Consider the following 23,644-nt stretch of genomic DNA (forward strand, 5'->3'; position numbering starts at 1 on the left):
GCTAGTCTTAAATAATTTCATGAAGACAGGGATATAGAGCAAGGATCGATTACACATTTAAAGCTTGTAGTTTTAAAGGAAGGGGGAGAAATCTAACTCTCTGTTGAGTCCTGGAAACTGTGTAGCCTTGAGAGTGTAAATCCAGTAGGTCTCTCTCTGTAATAGTTTTCTCAGTCTATCTCCTCCTCTTATTATTTCTTTAATATGTTCAATTGCACAAACTTTTAGGCTTTTACAGCTGCCATGGTTGGCTTCTTTGTAATGCACGGCCATAGGATACAGGGGGTTACAGGTCCTTATAGCCGGTTTGTGCTCAGCCAGTCTATTTTTCAATTATTTTGTACTTTTTGAGTGTCTCAGTTTTTTTCCTACTTTATATATGTACATCCATTTTGGGTTGTCCCATCAACTACATAATGTAAAAATATAATTCTTACACGCATCACGCCCCAATCAACCCAAATAACAAAGACAAATCAAAAAAGCATGCCATGCAAGAGTTCAGGCTGTAAGAAATGAAACAGCACATTTTCAGGAGCCTGAGATCAGTTTGAGAGTTCATGGTCCTGTTTAGGAGTTTGATTTTCAACAAAAAGATGAGAATGATGAACTGAAAATGTTATGGTTTGGCAAGAGGGACCCCAACGCAGAGCCAGGACTCAGTCAAGTTTTAACAGTTTATTTTACAAACGGAAGGCAGGCTGAGGAGGCAGGGAACTGGCTGGCTTCTCCAGAGGCAACAGCAGACGACCACAGAGATATCTGGGCAAAAACAGGAGCAGGTAAGTCCAAAACAAACAATAAGCAAAACAGGTAAATATCCAAGAGCCTGATAGAGCGCTACCAAACAGGACAGAATTATCTGGCAAAGTGGTGGAAGACCAGGGCTAAATACAGAGGCTGATGAAGGAATTGATTGCAGGTGTGTCTCATCTGCTCTGGAGTAAGCCAGCCACGCCCCCTGCCACACTCAAGCTCTGCAACAGAAGGGGAAGGGGGAGGGGGAGAGAACAAAAAAAACAAATCCTAACAGAAAAACTGTTTATGTTACCTAGATTGTGACTGTAACCATACCGGCTTGTCAAAGCTTGATCTCCTCAGATCTCAGAAGCTAAGCAGGGCCGGCCTGGGTAGTACTTGGATGAGAGACCACTCAGAATTCCAGATGCCACAGTGGGGTCACAAAAAAAAAATGTCTTTGTGTCCTTAGGCAACGCACTTCACCCACATTTTGTGTGTGTGTGTCCCAGGACAGTTGTGGCTACAATAGTAGCATACCTTCACTGAGTATAGAGTGACTGAATACTGCTCTGTAAAACATCTTTGTGACATACTTTATGTCTCTGAAAAGCACTATATAAATAAAAACTTATTTACTGTAACTTTATTTGTGAGAGTGAGACATGTTTAACAGCACAAATCATTTCACCTGCTGTAGTTTCATCTAAATCAGTTTTTTCTGATCAGATTGTGGTAAAATAAAGCTCAGATTAAAAGTCTAATTTGAATAACAAAGCTTCAGACAAAGCAGTGCCTATAGTTAGCTTCACACCCCCAGGAAATGTTGATGACATCAGCTGCAAAGTATCAATAGCACTTTGAACTAACTAAGGCAACAACAAGTCTAAATAAAGTGCACTGTGTTACCTTTTGGTTAGGGGTCTGTCACTTACTTCTTTCCGAGGATATGTGAGGACTGTGAGCAGGATCGCTTCTCCACTAGGGTGACCAGATTTTCCAAATTCTACACTGGAACACACGGGTTGGGATGGTTGGTAAATAAAATTTTGAAAATTGCATGTAAGATTGTGCATCCTTACATCAGTCAATCACTCTGAGGGACTTCTGTCACTGCATTGTTTTGCTTTATGGTCATTTGCAAACACTGATTTCTGTATTTTGGCAAAACAAATGGCAATTTATGCTACCTTTTACTGTTGCCAGGGGTCAGATTAGTCAAAAATTGTGATAGTCCTTTTTTAGTCCTGGTTTAATCTTATTTAAGTCCTGGTTTACACCTGTTTTATATCAAATTGGTCAAAAATAGGGACATTTCTTGTATAAAACTGTTACAAATCATTGGTTTTGTGTAAACCTGCTGGGACAGGGGACACAGGGCTCAAAACTGGGCCTGTCCCAGGTAAATAGGGATGTCTGGTCACCCTACTTCACAGATCTGACGTGTAACTTGGTCTGGTTTGGTCTCCATGAAGCTAAAAACGTTGAATACCATACTGTGAATAATTCCAGACGAAGCAATAACATCTGCGTGGAAAAAAAAAACATTTGAAAAGTCACTCAACGCACCTTTAAGTAGTTTATGAAGTAAAGTCATGAAAAACCTTGAGGTACATGGGGTGGAGGTGCATCCTGGTGGAGCTCCGCAGCATGACAGGCTCCGCGGTTTAATGGTGGTACAGTCCGGACTCCCCTGTCTTTGTTTTGGTTCAGTCCGGTTCGGGCGGGCTGCGGCCACGTGACAGCGTACGTCAACAAGCAACATGGCGTCCTCGGAGCGTAACCGTGAAACGAACTGAACAACGAAGCTAAGAAACCTGCAAAAACACCGCAATTATCTGCGATTTTCACCCCGAGTGTCCCCTTTCGGCTGCGGGTAAGTGCGGAGCGTGGCTGTAATTGAAGATATCCCGCAGAATACGTTAAAAATGTGCAAAATTAGCGCTTTATTCGGAGTAAAGCTTGAAGCCGTGCTAAATGTAAACAGTGAAAGAAGCAGCGAGTCAAAGCGAAAAAGCGGAGGGGTGTGCATGTTTAACCACAAATCCAGACACTTTTAGTCAATTTCAGACAATATATCTCTTATTGAATTGTTATAATGCTGTTTTTTCGCTTTGAATGCATTAACTGAAAAAAAAAAAAGAAAACGGTTAAACATAGAAATGAATGAATGAAGCATACTATTTATAGTTAACGACCAACCTTTACTTGTCTTTTGTGTTATAAATGTGCACCATTTTAGGAGCTGACTTTATTATTAAGTCATTCAAACTAATTATATTTATTTATTCATTATCAAATTATTATAATAAGCAGAAATTGAACAGATCAACATTAGGATTGTCAAAATGATCGAAAATCAGATTCTAAACGATACTAAAACTAGTATTGAAACTATATACTCATTTGAGCAGGTATCAGTACTAAAAGTCACATTCGCAGGAGAGAAAAGGATAACACCACTCACCACAAGGTAATATTAAAGAAAGTACTATGATGTAATGCTGAAAATCACATTCTATTGTCTAAAGAAAGAGTTAGTTTTTCATGATTATTGTATTTAGTATCGGGTAGGGATTTAACAATAACCAATATTTCGTGACATCATATCGTCAAAAGTCTCAGAATAATATCGTGGGCCATCACAATATATCAAATTACATGCCTCTTTGCTGTAGTTATGGTGATCTTATTGTGCTATACAAATAAGCTTGCCTTGCCGTGATGCAGCAATAGAGGGAACTACATAAACCATGATCCTTTGGTGCAGACTACATGAAGAAATATTATATTATTATTAGAGCTGGGTTTCATTAAGAAGTTGCCAATACGTACATACCTCGATACATAGGCCACAATACGATACACGTCTCGATACAGTGCACCTTCAGTTCAATAAGATATATTTCAAATCGATTCGATATGGTTCAATAAAAAATAATGGCTAAAGCCTGGCTGTGATAATAAAGTCTTTGTTAAACCATGCCTTGTGCAAAATTAATATGAAACACAAACATTTTAACCATCAAAACAGTGAAAATGTCAAATGTGTCGCATAAACGAGTTTTATTCCACTAAACAAACAATAAAACTATTGCGCTGTAACAAAATAATTTAGTAAAACATACCAAAAAAATACTCCTGGCGATATATCAAGATTTCGATATTTTTGCACACCCCTAATTATTATGCACTTTTACCTCTTAATTATTATAGTTTATAGTATATGTTATAGTATTTTCAATGTTTTTTCAAGGCTTTTAAAAGGAAAAAGTACTGTATTCAGAATTTCATATGCCTCCACAAAATATAGAACCATGAGATGCATATCCTGAAAATATCATATAATAAATTTTAGCATCAGGACAATACTAATTTATTGATTTATTTATAATAGAAATACGCTGTGTTAGTCTATGGAGAAAAAGCTGGTTTGACCTGATGACCCTAATTGCTTTATAAACCACAACTATTTATTTCAGTTAGATAATTTATTGATCTTCAAAAGGGGAAATGAAGTTGTTAGGGATGGGACGAGATACAATTTCCACAAGACAAGACAAGATTTTTTAGTTATTATTACTATTACAATTTTTTCCAAAAATTTCTGTTATCGTCACACTGATTTAGGGGCTATAGCGTCTCAAAAACTGGAACAAAACATGGGGGAAAAAATCTCACAAGGTTATTTTCACCACGTGTGCACAATCTTGTGGCAAATTTGTCTTGTGAGATCTTGCAGCGTGAGATCTTGTCCCGTCTTTATCAGTTGTCCATGCAGCAGATTTATACATTTCATCACACAATAAGATAATTAAAATATAGGCAATAAATTGTTAAAAGCTTGTGTAACATAATTCTCCTCCATATGTTTAGTTTAATTTACTTACTCTAATTTTTCTTCTTTTTTCATTTCAGAATTTTGGTTCAGTCCTGGTTCTGTTTGGCCTCAGATAAAGCTTCAAAATGTCAAGTAAAAACACCGGAGAGACCTTTAAGGTCGGGGATCTCGTCTTCGCCAAAATGAAGGGCTTTCCTCACTGGCCGGCCAGGGTAACTGACAAGAACTGTGAGGGATGGGACAAGATCTCGTGTCATGAGATTGTGCACACATGAGAAAATAATCTTGTGAGATTCCTTTTCCATGTTTTTACATTTGGATTTGAAAAAAAATTGGAGTTAAGTATTTGTTGAGTTAGAGTTTTTGAGAAGCTATAGGCCCAAAAAGCAGTGCTACAATGACAAAAATATTCAGTAAAGTAAATCCAAAATGGTGAGGCCAAAATTGGGAATTGGATCATACAATTTATGTTTTATAAATCATAATCTCATCTTGCCTCATGCTCGTAAAGCCAATCTCGTGTCTTGTCTCGTCCCACCCCTGATAACTATCTTTAATCTGCTTCTGTCCTCCCCAATTTTGTTGATTCTTCATATGTAATATTATTTACTTTTATTTAGGTTTGTAAATCAAACTCGGGATACAGAAAGAGAGTTCCTGTGTTTTATTTCGGGACACATCAGATGTAAGTGTGTTACATTTTGCCATAAAAACTAGATGTCACAAATAGGTATAGGACCAGATTGAAAGTTGGTGTCACGATTTTCATGGTTAAAATAATTGTAGTTAAAGGTTACTATAATGATTAAAGTTGCTGACAATTTCAAAATGTTAGGGATATGGGATATAATTTTTATTTTATGAAAAGCCTCCATATTCAAACCGTTATAGTATTATACTTTATTAAAAACAACAATGGTCTAGAATACGTTGTCATGAATAAGTCACTTTTTTCTGCACATTTTGATGATAAAATGGAGATCATCTTTGTTGGCGATTCTCCCGATTATATAAAATAAATAAAACGTAGTATCTTAGCACAAAAATTTCCTATGTGTACAAGTAATGTGAAAATAGCTGTACTGCACACCACTCTTTGCTGCCCCTTTGTGGTTCAGTGACTGTAGGAGTATATTTAAGAAGCTGCACATTGCATATAAAAATGTCCTTATTTGACAGATTTTCTATGTGGACTGTCTAGAATCTGAAATAAAGCTTGATTGATTGATTCGTAATTGTATTTAGATTACAAGGATTTCTTTGGGACAACAGCAGAAAAGATAAATTATTATTTATTTGTAAAAAGGCAGGTCTAGTACTTTTTCTGTGTCATCAATAGTTTTTGCATGAGCTCCCCCTGCAGTTGCTGCTTGGGTCAGATACACAGAGGTACGGCATAGTTATGAGAGCTTTTGCTTCACCCCCATTTTTAGTCGACCAATCGATCTGTAGGACATGTCTTTTGTCGGCTACAGGCCTAATGATGTACAATGTGGCTTAAATTGGTTGTGAAGTGTGGATTTAAAAAAAGATTGTTTTATCAACTATTCTGGCGAATATCCTTCTAAAAAATAGATTTGTTGGTATGAAAGATCTACTACAAAACACAACCTCAGGTATGTTTCTGACATAGAAATAACTTCATAATCTGGCAGAAAGTTGAAAACAAAAGCCAATGTAATACGGAAACAAATAATGGAATAAATTACTTAGTATAATATATTATATGGTAAACATTTATTATAATTTTTATTTATACGCTTGGGAGTGAGAAACAATTTCAGTTCTTTATATGATTTTAGTGAAAAATTAACAATAAACTTTTTTTAATTGAATTTGAAAGTCCAACTGTAAAATTACATGTTTTCTGTGTTGTTTTTTAACAGAGGAAGTGTCCCTCTTGAAAATGTCGTTCCATTTGTGGGAAATAAGACAAAATATGGCAGCGGAGTTCGGATCAAAGGCTTCGCGGAGGGAATGTGGGAAATCCAGAACACACCGGGAGTCTACAGCAGGCAACAGGTCACAGCCCGAAAATACAACTCAACACAACATGTAGTTTAATCTGAATCTGTTCTGTAAAATGGACTTTTCAGAGCTTTTAACCATGTTATAGTTGTTTCCTCTCATCATGTACTCATCTGAAGTTATATTTGGAGTGATTCGTGCATGTTTGAGTCATCTTTAATTGCTTACTGTAAAGACACCATTCTTCCCACCAACCCTCATTTTCACTTTCATCAGTAGACGCCCACTGTGACGTATGCACTTTCTTCTCCAATTTTATTTTCTTAATCTGTGATACACGTAGGATTCTGCAGCATTGCATAGTCATTTTGGTACAAAAAAAAATAAAATCTGCTGCTCACTAATGTGATGTGCAGCTATCCATACTAGGGGCCAACTCTTTGTTGTGAAGACGTTTACATCGGCGTCAGCTTCTGCTCAGCAGAGATGGGCAGTGTTAGGGAGTAACAGATTACATGTACCAGAGTTACGTAATCAGAGTACAAATTATGAGTAACTGTATTCGGTTACAGTTACTGTTTCAATGAGCGGTAATTGGATTATAGTTACTTTGTTGAAATAAATGGATTACCCTGCGGTATTTTCCTGTTTTCACATTTTGGGCTATATCCCTTTATTATTTTTTTCCTCTCTGTCATGCCACTCATTGCAGGACACTAAACCAGGTCTAAAACCAGGTCTAAAACCAGGACTAAACCAGGACTAAACCAGGACTAAACCAGGACTAAACCAGGACTAAAACAGGACTAAAACAGGACTAAAACAGGACTAAAACAGGACTAAAACAGGACTAAAACAGGACTAAACCATGCTGTGTGGACATGTCTCCTTCTCTTCTATCAATAATATTTTTAATACGGTTAGGTAAAGTCTGGGCTTTTTATTTTCTTTTAGCAGACAAAACTTCTTATGTGAAGATTTCCTCGTCTTTGCTTCTCTACAGCAAATCAAGTAATCTAAAGTACTCAGGTTGCATCACTCACTTTAAGTAACTTAATGGATTACATTACAAACTACATTTTGGGGTATGTAATCTGTAATCTGTAGGGGAATACATTTTAAAAGTCACCTTCCCAACACTGGAGATGGGTAATTGCAGATCTGAAATAATCCAAATGATTCTAGTCAAGGTGTATGCAGTTTAATAACACAGTGGAAGTGGACCAGAGTGTTTTCAGTTTGAGAGAAGAACTCATACAGAGGGTTTGTGTGAATGAAACAAAACACAACTCCAGGTCTGTTTGTGGTGAGGGAACAACATTAGAACATAGATTAGAAAATAGCGTAATATAGACGCTATTTGTAACTACTATAACAGACTGAAGATTGCATTTCTTCCTTACAGGTTAACCCTATTAGGTTTTTTTTACTAAATAAAAACACATTTCTTACGCTTTTTTCTTTATTTCACCTCTGCAGCCGCCAAAATCGAAAGCTTCAAAATCTTCACCTAAAACTACAAGTGTCAAACAAACACCAGTTAAAGCTAAAGATGCTAACATAAACAACAACAACAGGACCACCCCAAAGCCCAGAACCCAAACTCCCCGAGCAGCGGCGAGGAGCAGAAGAGGAGAGAAGGACACCGGCGATCAAACTTCCAGTGAGGAGCCAGAGAAGAAGAGGAAACGGGAAGCGGAAGAAGGAGGGCGAGGAAGTAAACGACGCAAACCGGATGCGGACGCTCAGAACCAGGAAGCAGGAGAGGAAACAAAACACGAAAAGCAAGATGACGAACAGGAGGCAGATGCAGATGAAAAAAAGACAACAAAGTCTCATGTGGAGATGCGGGTTAAAAGAAAGCGTGATGAGGAGGAAGGAGAGGATACAGAGGAGAGCAAAAGTAAAAAGAAGGAAAGAGAGAGTGCAGAGGGGAGTGAAGGGTTGGAGAAGGACAGAGGAGAAAAGACAAAAGAAGAGGAGGTGAAGACACAAAAAGAAGATGACGCAGAGGAGAAGGAGCAACAGGACGAAACTGTGGATGAAGAGGTATAAAAAAATTAAAATAAAATAAGATCTTTAATTATGGATATTTGGAATTACGATTATGGACATTTTTATCAACTGATTTGTTAAAAAGTGTATTATCTTCTATTGATACTTTGCACTGACATCACGCTGGGGGTGTTCTACATGTATCTCTATGGTAGAATGTTTAGGAGTTACCATGGTGACACTGCGCACGTAAGCAAACACAGGCAAAAAAGTTTAAAAGATTGTCTGAAAACTGAAGAAAAAAATACAAAATGGATTTAAACAGCACATTTTCAGGAACCTGTGATCAACCCGAGTCAGTCCGTTCTTGGTTCTGTTTAGGAGTTTGATTTTCAATACAAAGGTGAGAGACTTTTGTAAAAGCACACCTGTTGTAATTCCAACTAAATCAGCCATTTCTGGGTAAATTGGCTCTATTCACGCTTACCAGAACACGTTTGGAAACATGCGGATGACGACTTCCGGTGTAAAGGTTTCAAACTACCCCCGGTTTCAAACTACCTTGAAGCTGGTTTGAAATTACCCCCCGGTAATTTGAAAACGGTTTCAAGCTACCCCCCTAACCCCTAACCCCAACCCCTAGCCCTAACCCTTACCCCAACCCCTAACCCTAACCCTAACCCTAACCCCCGGTAATTTGAAACTGGTTTCAAATAACCGGGGGGTAATTTTGAAGGGGGTAGTTTGAAAACGCTACACCGGTGTCGTTCCTGACACTGGGCATGAGATATAAACCATGAATTCAAAAGCAGCGCTCTTCACAGTAACCAAAGCTTTTCATTGGAGATCAGACTCTAATCGCATCTTCTATGTCACTTACAGGCAGCTGGTTGGAACTGTTGGTCTGCCGAACAAAACGGAACGCCACATTTTTTTTGATTAAGTTAGACAAATTATAATACCGTATTTTGCACACTATAGGGCGCTCTGGATTATAAGGTGCATTGTCATTGAAAGGTCTATTATCAAATTTGTTTCACATATAAACCACACCAGACTATAAGGCGCATTAAACGAAACACAACAGTTAGATAAGTCAGTCAAACTTTATTTAACGTGTTCACAATAACTCTCAACTTTGTTCAACTGTAACGCATAAAAAAATACTGTCTGAGACGCTAAATTGATAGTGTATTCACAAAAACTCATAATTATTCAATTATAACTAAAAATAACACATTACACTCACTTTTTCAGTTCATTCCTCATCCACAAATCCCTCAAATTCTTCATCTTCAGTGTCCAAGTTAAACAGTTGGCCGATTACAGTTACTGTTCCCTGACAGTTCAGTGATGATTCTGGTCTTGGTGAAAGCTCGGACCACAGTTGATACTGATCCTTAGTCCAGGCGTCCACGATCCATTGGCAGATCGTGGTGTAAGTCGCTCGGTGCTGTCTCTCTGTCTTGGTGAATGTGTGTTCTCCTTCTCTCATCCACTGCTCCCACGCAGCTCACACTTTCACTTTATAACAGCCTTGAGTTTAAAGTGGGCGTTGTAAGTGTGTCTCTTGACAGGTGCATTTTGATATTAAAAGGAATCACAGTATGTATTACTCCTGATGCTCCTGACTACAGGAGCTGCAAGTGGTGCGGCTTTGTAGTTTACTAAAGTCGTACTAAGACACCCCAATAAATTCATATATAAGGCACTCTGGATTATAAGGTGCACAGTTGTTTTTGATTAAATTAAAGGCTTTTAAGTGCACCCTATAGTGCAGAAAATATGGTACACAAATTAATAATTTATTAAAATAATGATTAAAAAAACAAAGAATACAGTGACATCTAGATGAATCCATTTATTCAGAGTTGCTATCGCCAACAGAGCCCAAGAGAAGTCACCATCCACATGTTTTCAAATGTTTTCTGGTTTTGTCATGTTGTGTTAGTTTTAAAACAAAGGTGAGATTATAGTCTAACTTGAGTAACAAAGCTTCTAACAGAGCAGTGCTTTCAGTTAGCATCACACCCCCAGGGAGTGTTGATAACATCAGTTGCAAAGTGTCAACAGAATATAGATAGATATACAATTTCATCTTTTTTTTAACAAATGGTACAAAGTAGAGAGAAGGCTGAAAGAAAAGACAACTTGTGCCCATGAAAATAAAAAGTACATTTATTATGATTTTATTCTTAACATAGTGTCAGTTATTTTATGTTTAGTGATATTGATAGGGTCCAATTAAGAGAATTACACAAAAATATTGACATTTCAGCCATATACAGTTTCAATAATACAAACAGGGTTCCCGTGGCGTCTTAAAATGTCTTAAAAGAATTGAATTTATGAATTTAGAAATAATACCTTTAAAAACACTTGAATTTTTATATCTAGGTCTAAAAATTTGTGCAGTATGTAACTTCTCCATATCGCATTTCTCCTCAAGTGACTCTGAGCTGCTCTGTCAGATCGTAACCACCAAACATCAGCAATGCTACGGCAACAGCCAATAAAAGAGCATCAAGAGCAGAGGGGTGATTAACAGAGACGCAACATACAAATTCAGGAAATAGCGAAAATTCCTAATACCGTAGACAGGAAACGGCTGAAGCGGTCGTGCTCACAACTTTATAGCCTGTGTTCCGCTGACATATCCCGCTGTGGTCTTTGCGATTGGAGATTTTAAGTCTCATCAGAGTCTCCTCGTTTTTGTGGTGTTCGCTTTTTGTCGCACGTTTAAAAATCATTTATGACCAAAAAATCTGAAAAAAAAGATGAACTTTCTTAGATTTTTCTTTTTTTTTTTTTTTTATTTAACTTGAAGAACCCTGTAGGAACCCTGTACAAAATGGATAATTTTCAAATACTAAAATCTTTCAGTACCTTCACCAACAACATATAAAAGTTTGTCGCTGTTGATGGGAAAATACAGAAAGCCCAATCAATAATCCATCCTTGTTATTTTGTGTTTTGTGATTCAAAACAATTAGCAATACCCAGCTTTCCTCTGAAGTCCATTTCCTTGGCCGGTAATTGCGTGCGGCTGTAATGGCCCAGTCGATACAGACATGTGGTAGCCTAAAGCAGTAAAGTTCTATGAGGACAGTTTAATGGCTGATGTTTTATTTTGTCGTTAAATCGTTCAGAAACAGAAGCGGCTGGCGGCGAAAAGGGAAAACCTCCTGAAGTCGCTGCGAGGATTGATCTCGTACGGAAAAGGAGCCAAGAGGAGGGAGGGCTTACGGTGAGGAAGTGTTCAAATGATCGGCCAAAACATTACGACCACTGGTGAGAAGGTAGCACTGGAAGGTAAACTGCTGGAGATGTTTGAAAGGTGGAGAGCACAAGAGCTGAAATAAACTGAAGCTAGGGATAAACTGGTCTAGGTCTAAACCAAGGCTAAATAAGGACTGAACCAGGACTGAACCAGGACTGAACCAGGACCGAACCAGGACCGAACCAGGACCGAACCAGGACCGAACCAGGACCGAACCAGGACTAAAACAAACAACTAAAGCAGAACTATGTCAGTACAATTCCAAGAAACTAGACCCAGCCTAAACAAGGCCTTAAGCAGGGCAATACCAGGGCTAAAGTAGGACTAAACTAGGAATAAACCAGGACTAAACCAGGATTAAAACCAGGGCAATACTACGACTAAACCAGGACTAAACCAGGGCAATACTAGGACTAAACCAGGACTAAACCAGGACTAAACCAGGGTAATACTAGGACTAAACCAGGACTAAACTAGGACTAAACTAGGGCTAAACTAGGGCTAAACTAGGGCTAAACCAGGACTAAACCAGGACTAAACCAGGACTAAACTAGGGCTAAACTAGGGCTAAACCAGGACTAAACCAGGACTAAAGCAGCACTAAATCAGGATGTAAAATGCCTGAACTGATACTGAACCAGGACTGAACCAGGACTAAACCAGTGGTTGTAATGTTATGTCTGAACTATGTGTAATGTTCTCTTGCATTCTTAAGCTGGTACTTTTTTCTCATGTTCTCAGAAGTGTAACTGTAATACAATAAAATACTTTGTACTTTTTAGGAAAACCATAGATGCTGCTAAAAAGAAGAAATCTGAAGTGAAAAAGACAGACCAAACTAAAAGCAAAAAAGATTCAAAGGCCACAAAAAGTAAAGCGAAAGTTGAAACAAAGTCTGAAAAACCCCAGAAGAAAGATGCTAAAAAAGGAAAGAAGGAAACGACCAAGGAAGCAGTTAAGGAGGCAAAACAAGTGGACAAAAATGCTGAACAATCTGCAAGTGATGTTGAGCAAGGAAGCAAGGAGGTGGGCAAGGAAGCAACTAAGAAAGCGTTGGACTTATCTAAAGAATTACCAACCGAGAAAAATAAAGAATTGGAGGAACCAAAAAATGTTAGAGATGAGGATGCTACCAAGAAGGAAACTGCCAAGGAGACTAAAAAGGATTCAACCCAGGGCGCTACCAATTCTACTTCTAAGGATGCTACTAAAGATACAATCAAGGATATAACTAAGAAAGAGGAGAAAGAAGTTACCAAGGAAACTAAAAAGGATGCCGCCAAGGACATATCTAAGGATTCTGCTGACGAAGGAGAGAAAGAATCTACCAAGGAGACGAAAAAGGACACAACTCAAGATGCTATCCAGGATGCATCTAAGGACTCGTCTGAGGAGGGGAAAAAAGGGGAGAAGAGGATCATTGGCAAGATTGTGAAAGCTTCTGGTACTAAAGTCCACGTTAAGACTATGGGCGGAGCTGTCGAAGATACCAAAACCAAAAACTACTCAGAAATTGAGAGAAAGAAAAGCTTAGAAGAAGGTGAGAAGAAAAAACCTGACAAGGATGCAAAAGGAGGTAAGAGAGATGGCACCAAGGACGGAAAAGATGATAAGGATACTTCAAAAAACAAGGAGTCAAACAAGGGAACGAGCCAAAAGGAGAGGAGCGATTCAACTAAAGGTGAAAAAACTGCAAAAATGGCCGACAAGGGAAGCAAGGAAGCAACTAAAGATGAGAAGGAGACGAGGCAAGGTCGCAAGACAAGGAGAGATATTGAAAAAGAGGGAGGGTCAAAAGATAGAACTAAAGATGTAGGTAAAGTGTCTAGGGAAGGAAGCAAGGAGGCAAAGGAAGTCAGTAAAAAGGAGGAATTGGACAAGGATAGTAGCAGAGAAAGGAGAGGCGATGACAAAAAGGGTGATAATGTGATGAAAGACAAGAAGAAGGAAGGAGAGAGGAGGAGTGAGAGAGGAAGGGATCTAGGAAAGAAGGAGGCAGGGGTTAGGAAGAGTGCTGCAAAGATAGAAACCGACTCAGCCCCAAAAGGCGAATCTAGTAGAAAAGTTAGTCGGAGAGATAAAGCTGAAGATGACGACGTTAAAAACAAGTCAAAAGAGCGGCAGAAAAAGGAAGAAAAGAAAGAAGGGGCGAAGGAAGGAGGAAGTAAAGAGGAGACCGAGGTTAACGTGGTGGAGATGGAAAGCATAGAGTCGCTGCAGGAGAGGATGATGAGGGCACTAAGGGAGGAGGAGACGAGGACGGAGGGAGCGAGGAGGGAGGAGACGAGGGCAGAGGAAGCAGTGAGGAGCCCGGGAGGAGGAGGAGCGGAGGGGAAGACGCTCACAGACTCAACCCTCCACAGACTTCACGGGGACATCAGGATCTCGCTCAAGACAGATAATCCGGTGAGGACCATTTCATTTCTAAAGTGCGTGTGGTTTTCGAATTTTAACTGAATTTGGTGGGATTATAACTGTTGTAAAGATAAATTATAGTTTTACGCTAATCAAGAAGAAATTCGCGAAGAAAAGTTGAAAAACATGTTGAAAATTACCGGAAGTAGAGCATTCTAAACACAAGCAACACATTTTGTCTGATGCTTTAAACATGTTTTCAACAAAGTAAATGTGATTGTTTATATTTGTATTTATCAGATAATAATTTCTGTGTACATTAGAGGAGTTTTGTTGGTAACAGTTACAGAATTCCCTACAAGGAAATCAAATTTTAAACCTAAAAAAATTGCCAAATTGGGAAAATGAGTGTGAATGTTTTTGCAAAAGTCTTAATTGTGTTTTGAGTAAAACGAGTAGTCTAACCTGACACAGGCGCTTTAAGAATGATCCTTTAAAGCTGTTAAGTGGTGATGTCACTTCCGCGTACAGTCAGAAACTTCACAGCTGATTTCTAACTTAGTTTTGTTTTGTTCCATATTTATCAAACAAGAGACAGTTACTAATCCAACAACACTCATTTTGTCTTCTTTTGGACATTACCATCTGGGCTTGTTTTTATGGACAATAGGCTCTATTCACGCTTACCGGAAGATTTGGAAACATATGCATGACGACTTCTGTTGTAGTTACCGACACTGAGCATTAGGGATGTAACAATAACAGAAATGTCGTGATATCGTATCGTCAAAAGTCTCACAATATTACTGTGGGCTGTCACAATACATCGAATCACAAGTTCCTTTGCTTAAATGCATGGTTTTACAGTAGTAACAGCTTATAAACATAGGGAACTACATTTCCCATGATTCATTTCAGTGCAGACAACATGAACAGATATGGTTTTTACTTGAGTTATTGGGATTAAGACGCCAATAATTCACACCAAAATCTTGTCAAGGTACTTTAAAAGCAAAAAAAGTGTTCCAATTCTACAATTATATTAGGCTCTTCAAAATATCACAATAAATATCTGGTATCAGATGGTTGTAACTGTTGATCTGCCGAACAAAATGAAACACTACAATGACCTGTTTTTTTGTTATTATTAAATTAAACTAAATAATAGGCAATGTATTAAATGAAAAAGATTTTGTCAGAATTACTATCGCCAGCAGAGCCCAAAGGAAGTTATCATCCGCATGTTTCATAACGTCTTCTGGTTTTGTGATGTAAGCTTGAATAGAGCCCATAAAGTAAGAGATGTATTTACTTTGTTGACATGTTTGAGCTGCTAGGTCACATGTCAACAAGGTAAATAAATACATCTCCTACTGTACTGTCTTTAAAAATAACCCAAGAAGTTAAAGAGACTGTTACATTTCCAAAGCATATGTTAAAACAGATATGTAAATAATGTAAGTCGTAATAATCTGTCATAAAGGATTACCAGAGTAAATCTCACTAAGAGCTGCTCAGCGCTAAAGCTAATTTAGCCTAGCCTAGCTTAACGTGACCAGACGTCCCTATTTACCCGAGACAGTCCCAGTTTGAAATGTCTATGGTGTCCCTATTTTTGACCAATTTTATACCTTGGCAACAGTAAAGAGAGGCATATATTGTCATTTGTTTAGGTAAAATACAGAAAAGCTGCTTAAAAATGACCAAAACAAAGAAAATGTGACTATACTGACTCACAGGTTAGTCATGAATGGTCCGAGCACAGAACAGTTTTCCTTAATTACACACTCATTTCACAATTTTATCATTACCAATCACCCCAAACAGTTTTTTTTAATTATTATTATTATTATTGGATCATTTGCAGCACTACAAAACAAAAACAAAATATACCACAACTACATGGGTCATGACAGGAAGGGTCTGAGCTGAAACAAAAGTACCAAATGCATGAACAATAAGTTTGCATTTACATTTATCGCTGTATATATAAGAGACAAAATATAAATTAAAACAAACAAAACTCAATGCACATTTCATTAACTCCAGAGCTCCATATTTTCCAAAACACAACACCCCATATTCTTTTTAAAAGGTTTCTACGGCGTTGGACTATTTAAAATCATCACTCCGATTGTTCCACAAACCAAAACCTCTACCAGAAACACATCACTTTCTTCCTAGTTCTTATCTTCATTTTTTCTTTTTTTCTTTTTCATTTATGGTCATACAAACTAATAATAATGTTTACAAAGGCACAAAAGTTTATCATTTATGATTGTGCAAAATGAACCATAATGAGAATGAAAAAAATTTAAGGATTTTTTTGTTTTTCGTTTATGGTCGTCCAAACTAATGTTAACAAAGGGACAAAAGTTGATCTTTTATGATTGTGTGAAATAAACCACAGTGAGAAGTTTTTTTAAAAGTAAGGACATTTTGTTTTCATTTATGGCCGTGCAAACTAATGCTTACATTAATGAAGGCACAAAGGTTTATCGTACAAAATAAAAGGTATTGTTAAAGAAAATTTTAAAGAAAAGCATGTGTTTAGTAGTTAATAGTCTTAGTAGTGTTTTTTATACCCCACTCTCACTAATCCCACCCTCAAAACAAATTTAATTTAGACCTGAAATAATCACATACTGTATATAGACCTGGGTTCGATCTGGTGGGACTTGGTTTGAAAGTTACAGAACTATTGGCCTAGATCATAAACATTTAGTAGCTTTATATCACTTTGAGCCACAGCCAGATCTACCCTTGTTAAATAAAGTTTTGACAATGGCCAGCAGAGGGTCACCGACACTTCTAGTTTTCTTCCCATCCCTTCCCATTCTTCCCATAATAAAGATTTCAAAATCAGTCACAATATGGGCCCTAAAACATTTTACTATTCACACGTTTAATCTGTCTTCTCTTTAGTTGTCTACAGCCCTTGTATCTGTGGTTATTTAATATTTCATGTGTTTGTTTCTTTTCTCTTTCAGGATGTGAGCGCGTGTCTGTTGGCGTTGGATCAGCTCAGTATGGTGTATGTGACATCTCAGCACGTTCAGAGACACAGCGAGCTCGTCACCACACTCAGACAGGTACAAACACTTTGAATAACTTTCTTTGAAAGTACAAAAAGGCAAGAATAGTTCCTCATGTGTGTCTGTTTACATCCACACAGCGCATGGATCGAGGTGAAGCTGCAGATTAGCGATACTGAGTCTACTTCCTGTGAACTTTATCGCAAATCTTTTAAGCTTTAAAAATAATGTATCTGAAGTATTGCACCTCATGTCACAAATAACAACACAGTTTTGACTTGTATCTAAACTAGAAGTGCTCTGATCTTTTGAACACCTAAGAGTCTCAGACATATCCCACTGCAGATTTTGCAATCGGAAATATTAAGTCTCATCAGAGACCAAAATGTCCTTTATTGTGGTCTGCTGTACTTTGTTTTTTCACACCACTGTGTGACTTGTTGTCTGTGTGTCTGTGTTGTGGTGTTGTAGTGTGAACACTCACTACTCTGCTACACTAAAGGTTACGTGATTTTTCCGTCATCCATTCAAGAATGTTGTTTTTCTTTGCCGGTAGGTCTGTGAAATAGGCCGTGAAATAGGTATTAAGTATTTATATAAATGCCCTTAATTCGAGTCTTTTATAGATCTTTTTAACTTGAAGAAACCTGTAGGAAACTTGATTTAAACAACACATTTTCAAGAGTCTGTGAGCGAACAAGCATTCATGATCCTGTTTAGACGTATGATTTTCAACAAAAAGGTCAGAGTGACTAACTGACAAACTGTTGGCTAATGCTAGCTAAGCCAAAGATGTTCATTTTTGTCTTCTTATGTACTTTAACTTCTTGGGTTCTTTTTAAAGACAATACAGTAAAGTGTATTTACCTTGTTGACATGTTTCGGCTGCTAGCTGCAAGCATCTTCAGAACTGTCCACTGTTGCAGCAGCAGCCGAAACATGTCAACAAGGTAATTACACTTTACTGTATTATAAAAAGAACCCAAGACATTAATGCTAGTTAACTTGTGACTTCAGTTTTATGTGTGAGATTTGTTTAACAGCTCATCTATTGTAGTTCCTGCTAAACAAGTTCTTTCTGGTCAGACTGTGATAAAACAAAGCTCAGATGAAAATCCAATTTGAGCAACAGAGCTTCAGACAGAGCAGTGCCTAAAGTTGGCATCACACCCCCAGGGACTGTTGATGACATCAGCTGCACAGTATCAATAGTCTGATTTGAGTAGTCTCTAATAGAATATGGCATTATTTATTACCTGGTCCCCAAAGGGTTGACCAGGTTTTGTATTCACTCTGTGTGTGTGTGTGTGTGTGTCTGTATTTCTGTCCACTTGCGATAATTCTACCATTTATGGACCGATTGTCACCAAATTTAGTACGTGGGTCAAGCTGCCATGCCCAATGCTGCAAAAAAAGTTTGGTGACGATCTGAGGTCATTTGAGGTCACATGGGTCATGCCATTATAAAGGATAGGCAGTTTCAGCAATATCTGGAACCATCTACAGCCTAAAATATTCACCCAATCATCACACAAGTTGACACACACATAACCGGGGTACACTGGATGTTACAGTTTGAAACCAGTCAAGGTCACTTGAAGGTCAAGGTAACCAAGGTCAAATATGCGTTTTTGGTCATAACTCCACGAAGGATGGAGCTAGAGCAACGGGAGTGTCTCAAAATCTCAGAATAAAGTCTTTCTTCTCAATATTCAGTTTTGATGATATCAATTGCAAATGGCAATTATAACAGTTCCTTTCTTTTTCGGTGTATGCTGATAAAATTCTAATTGGAACAAAAATTATTTCCATTTCTTGTTTTTCTGGTGATACACAACACACTGATCTACAGTCACACTAACATATCCACAACTCATGAAAAATGACATTTTGGTTACACACTACATTCTCATGTGTGACCAATATCACACAAATGTTCATGGGCCTGTACAGATACACACATTGCATTGTGTATATAATGATCATGTAATATGGGCTGGGCTCCTCATGAGCTGCTTCTGTGGTTGTTTTTTGTTGAAAGAAATCCACACAAAACTGAGAAACTGGGGAAATGGATATTTTTAAGTACTTTTTTGCCTGACTCTTGGCTACTCTTGCTGCCTGTGTATCTGGGTGGGTTTCCTTACAATCCTAACATCTTAATTTCCTTCCCTGGGTATGTGATGATAACTGTAGGCATGCTTTGTCTGAGGATTTATTAGACTTTAATTTAATCTTTATTTCAACACAATCTGACCATAAATTACTGATTTAGCTGGAACTGCAACAGGGGAGATGATTTGTGTCGACTTCTAAAATAATCACTAGTTGCTTATTTAAATCTCAACTATTTTAATCTTTCATTTGTGTTTCTAGCTGCGTTTCTACCGAGCCAGCGAGGCCATCATGCACAAGGCCTCCATGTTGTACAACCGCTTCAAGAACGCGTTCCTGTTGGGTGAGGGACAGGAAGTGGTGAGCACGGGCTTTCTGCGGTCGCTGCTGGAGGAGAAGGAGCGGGAAGAGGGCCAAAGATGGAGGGACAAACTGAAGACTCAAGACCTGCTCCAAGAAGTCAAGAGACGAATGGAACACGTGCACGAACGCAAAGAGGCCCATGAGACAGGTACAGGACCGAGGCCTAGTCCTGGTTTAATCCTAGTGTAGTCCTGGTTTAGCCTCCGTTTAATCCTGGTTTAGTTCTGGTTTAGTCCTGGTTTAGTCCTGGTTTAGTCCCAGTTTAGCCCCAGTTTAGTTCTAGTTTAGTTCTGGTTTAGTCTTGGTATAGTCCTGGTTTAGTCCTAGTCTAGTCCTGGTTTAGCCCCAGTTTAGTTGTAGTTTAGTTATGATTTAGTCCCAGTTAGGTTTAGTTAAATACCGGTTTAGTTCTAGTTTAGCCCAGGTTTAATCCTGGTTTAGTTCTAGTTTAGTCCAGGTTTAGTCCTGGTTTAGTTCTTGTTTAGTCCAGGTTTAGTCCTAGTTTAGTCCAGGTTTAGTTCTGGTTTAGTTCTGGTTTAGTTCTGGTTTAGTTCTAGTTTAGTCCAGGTTTAGTTCTGGATTAGTCCTGGTTTAGTTCTAGTTTAGTTCAGGTTTAGTTCTGGTTTAGTTCTAGTTTAGTCCAGGTTTAGTTCTTGTTTAGTTGTGGTTTAGTTCTAGTTTAGTCCATTGTTAGTCCTGGTTTAGTCCTGGTTTAATCCTAGTTTAGTCCTGGTTTAGTCCTAGTTTAGTCCTGGTTTAGTCCTAGTTTTGTCCTAGTATCTAGACTGGATTTAGACCTGTTTACAACTGAACTGGTGTTATAACTGGATCTAGACCTGGTTTAGATGTGTTTTTGCTAGGAAATCTTGCTGCTTTGTTGCTTTGCTCGAAATGTTCCTCAGTATGGCATTAAATTGGCCTATGTAGCATTTATCTCACATTCATCTCACAAGTGTTCTTTATTGGGTTCTAAAAGACCATTCTCCCCACTTGTCTCCATAAACAATAGAAAGCAGTATGTTTAATGAATGCCATACTGTGGAACATTCCTGGCACAGCAATCACCATGGAGATGAAAAATGTGCACACCCTCCACCAGAAAAGTTGCATAGGTTAAACTTTTTTATTACTGGTACTTTGCAGCTGATGCCATCAATATTCCCTGTTTTTTTGGGTTGTTTTTTTTTGCTAACTGTAGGCACTGCTCTGCCTCAAGGTTTGTTGCTTCAATGATATTTTATTTAATCTGAACTTTTTGCTAATGTGTACATTGCGTCACCATGGTAATTGCTGAGCGTTCCACCATAGACATACATGTAAAACACTAGGGCTGGGTAAATTGCCGTTACAATACCTACCTCAATACACAGGCTACAATACAATACACATCTCGATACAGTGCGCTTTTGATTCCATACGATATATTTCATATCGATTTGATGCGGTTCAATAAAAATAATGTCTAAATTTTGGCCTTGATGATTAAAGTCTTTGTTAAACCACTTCTTGTGCCAACAAAGTTAATATGAAACACGCCCAGTTGAATCATCAGAACATTGAAAAGATCAAATGTGTTGCATAAATCAGTTTTCTTCCACTAAACAAGCCACAAAACTGTAGCTGTAACAAAATAATTAAGTAAAATATACCAAAAAAATACTCTTGGTGATATATCGATACAGCAGCCCATGATATCACTATTGTATCATCACATTAAACGATACTATATATGGATATTTTGATATTTTTGCACACCCCTATAATATAGCAAAGTATCAATTACTAAATAATTTCTTAAACTGGAACATCTTTTTATTAACTCACCTTTCTGTCCTTTTCAGCTCCAGCGGAAAGTCAGGAGCTGCACAGCGCCCCCTGTTGACTTTATGGATTTGTCAGACTCTTCCGTTATTGCACTCTTTTGGATATTTCTGTTAGTTTTTCTGGATTTTTAACATTTCAAAACACTATTTATTCATAGTTTACATCTTACAGTGGCCTTAGAGCATTCTCAGTAACATATCTTCTTATCATAACAAAATATTTATCCATCCATTTTGTCAAGTCTCAGTCTAATTCACTACAAGATGCTGTGATATTTCTCTTCTTTTTAAGTGACATATGCTTACAGATTTTTGTCTTTCATTGTGATATTGTTTTTATTAATTCAGTGTTAAACCACAGCCTGCTTCAAACCTGTTCTGGATTTACAAACGCGTTTTGATCCTAGACTGTATATAAATGACAGCTAACCAACTAGGAAGTGAGCATGGGGGCGCTTCCAGCTCCATTTGGATATAATTCACTATCTATTGAAAAACCGTCACCCCTCTCTTTGTAACTGCTACAGTGAGCCCCATCATTTTGGTTTTAAATGTTCATATTAACCTGCTCTATATGATTCTGGTATTTTTATTTCGGTCTTTTGTGCAGAAATCAAGAACTCCAAATTCACCCCAGCCTCGATGAGCTACATTTGACTGGAGCCGAACATTATGGGTCACACTCCCTTAGTCCACTTATTTATACAGTCTATACAGTTTTGATCAGCGCTAACTCAACTGGTGCTATATATACTACAAATTCAGAATTAAAGATTACCTAAACCAAAGCTAAGGCTAAACCAACCAGTATTTGCTTCAAAATGTGTTGAAAATCTGACTTGAACATGCTATTTGAAGTAATGGCTCATAGGAATTTGAGATATTGTCTTTATCAGAAGCATATCTGTATACACATCCTTTGACATCTGTTTTTACTGCTGATATTGTATTATATATTTAACTGTTACCGTGTGATGTTTTTTCTAGGATGTAGCAGTGTGTATTTCTACATTTTAATATAAAACGTGAACTCTATAAAATTCTTGGTTTCAGTTGAGTCTTTTACTTTTAAAATCTGTTTACAGTTGATTGTCCAGTTCTGCGCGTTGCTTTCTCCAGGGCAGTAGTTACCAAGGCCCATTACGTCCTGGTTTATCCCGGTTTAGTTCTGTTTTAGTACTAGTTTTATCCCTGGTTTTAGACCTGGATTATATCTGGTTAAATCTATTGTTGTTTCACAGGTCCCAAAATAACAATAACAACAAACAAATGCTTAAGTCATTATTTAAACTATGTATTAGGTTTGGCCAGAGGTGTCAGACTCAGTTTGGTCCGGGGGCCGTATCCAGCCTACTTTGATCCCAAAGGGGCCGGATCAGAAAACTCATGGCATATAAACCCCAAAATAACATTAAGTTCAAATATTTGTGCAGAGAAACGCAAATCTATTACAGAAATCTTTTTTTAATTGATGAACTCTTTCTTTTACAAATTATTATAATATTATGAACAACCTGAAACTTTAAGAAAAGTGCAAATTCAACACAATGTTTTAACATGAACTTGTATGCAAATAGGAATAAGTCAATTTTTCTTGGAAAATCCTGCGCTCAGCGTCCAATTTTCTCATTTTTGACATTTTGTTGATGAGGGTGTCACGGTCAACAGTCAAAACGATCGTCCTTTAAGAGCATTTGGAAAGAGACAAGTCTTCATTTGTGCTGCTCTGGTGGGAGGGGCCACGTACAGAGATGCTGGATACACTGCTATGCTGAGAGGCGCAGAAAATTACCAATATTTTAATATAAAATAATTTAGTAGAAAATCAGCCGAGGGCCAGATTAAAGTTCTTGGAGGGAAGGATCTGGCCCCTGGGCCATATGTTTGACACTCCTGAGTTAGGCAAAGATTGTATATTTGGATCATTTTTCCCCCCTTCAAATTACAAAAAAAATAAAAATAAAATCAAGGATCACAGTATTTTTTTCACTAATATTTATTCATTCATTTATTTACTTGATACGGTTGGATTTTTAGAAGTGTTAGTACTGCACAGTCAGTGAGTAGCCTGAGTTATTAACCTATGATTATCAGATAATATACTGAATAAAAATACATTCATAATTTTTAG

The 23,644-nt window shown here is 37.8% G+C and overlaps 1 protein-coding gene across 1 annotated transcript; it reads left to right on the top strand.

The window, feature by feature from the left end:
* The first annotated feature begins 2,475 nt into the window (after positions 1 to 2,475).
* Positions 2,476 to 22,542, top strand: LOC110163433 (PC4 and SFRS1-interacting protein-like). The gene is made up of 10 exons (XM_020928389.2): positions 2,476 to 2,614; positions 4,657 to 4,791; positions 5,200 to 5,264; positions 6,466 to 6,601; positions 8,027 to 8,596; positions 11,692 to 11,789; positions 12,605 to 14,228; positions 17,168 to 17,269; positions 19,589 to 19,838; positions 21,532 to 22,542. Exons 2-10 carry the CDS (start codon positions 4,705 to 4,707, stop codon positions 21,570 to 21,572), a joined length of 2,973 nt encoding a protein of 990 aa, XP_020784048.1. The 5' UTR covers positions 2,476 to 2,614; positions 4,657 to 4,704; the 3' UTR covers positions 21,573 to 22,542.
* Positions 22,543 to 23,644: the final 1,102 nt, after the last annotated feature.

Source organism: Boleophthalmus pectinirostris, unplaced genomic scaffold (genome assembly GCF_026225935.1).
Source record: "Boleophthalmus pectinirostris isolate CB_2022bp ecotype Guang Dong unplaced genomic scaffold, ASM2622593v1 HiC_scaffold_20, whole genome shotgun sequence".
Classification (NCBI taxonomy): Eukaryota; Metazoa; Chordata; class Actinopteri; order Gobiiformes; family Gobiidae; genus Boleophthalmus; species Boleophthalmus pectinirostris.

Coding starts and splice junctions, on each gene's coding strand:
- LOC110163433 (XM_020928389.2), top strand. CDS start 4,705: ATGTCAAGTAAAAACACCGGAGAGACCTTTAAGGTCGGGGATCTCGTC. Junction 8,597..11,691: donor ACGAAACTGTGGATGAAGAG/GTATAAAAAAAT, acceptor TAAATCGTTCAG/AAACAGAAGCGGCTGGCGGC. Junction 14,229..17,167: donor CGCTCAAGACAGATAATCCG/GTGAGGACCATT, acceptor TTTCTCTTTCAG/GATGTGAGCGCGTGTCTGTT.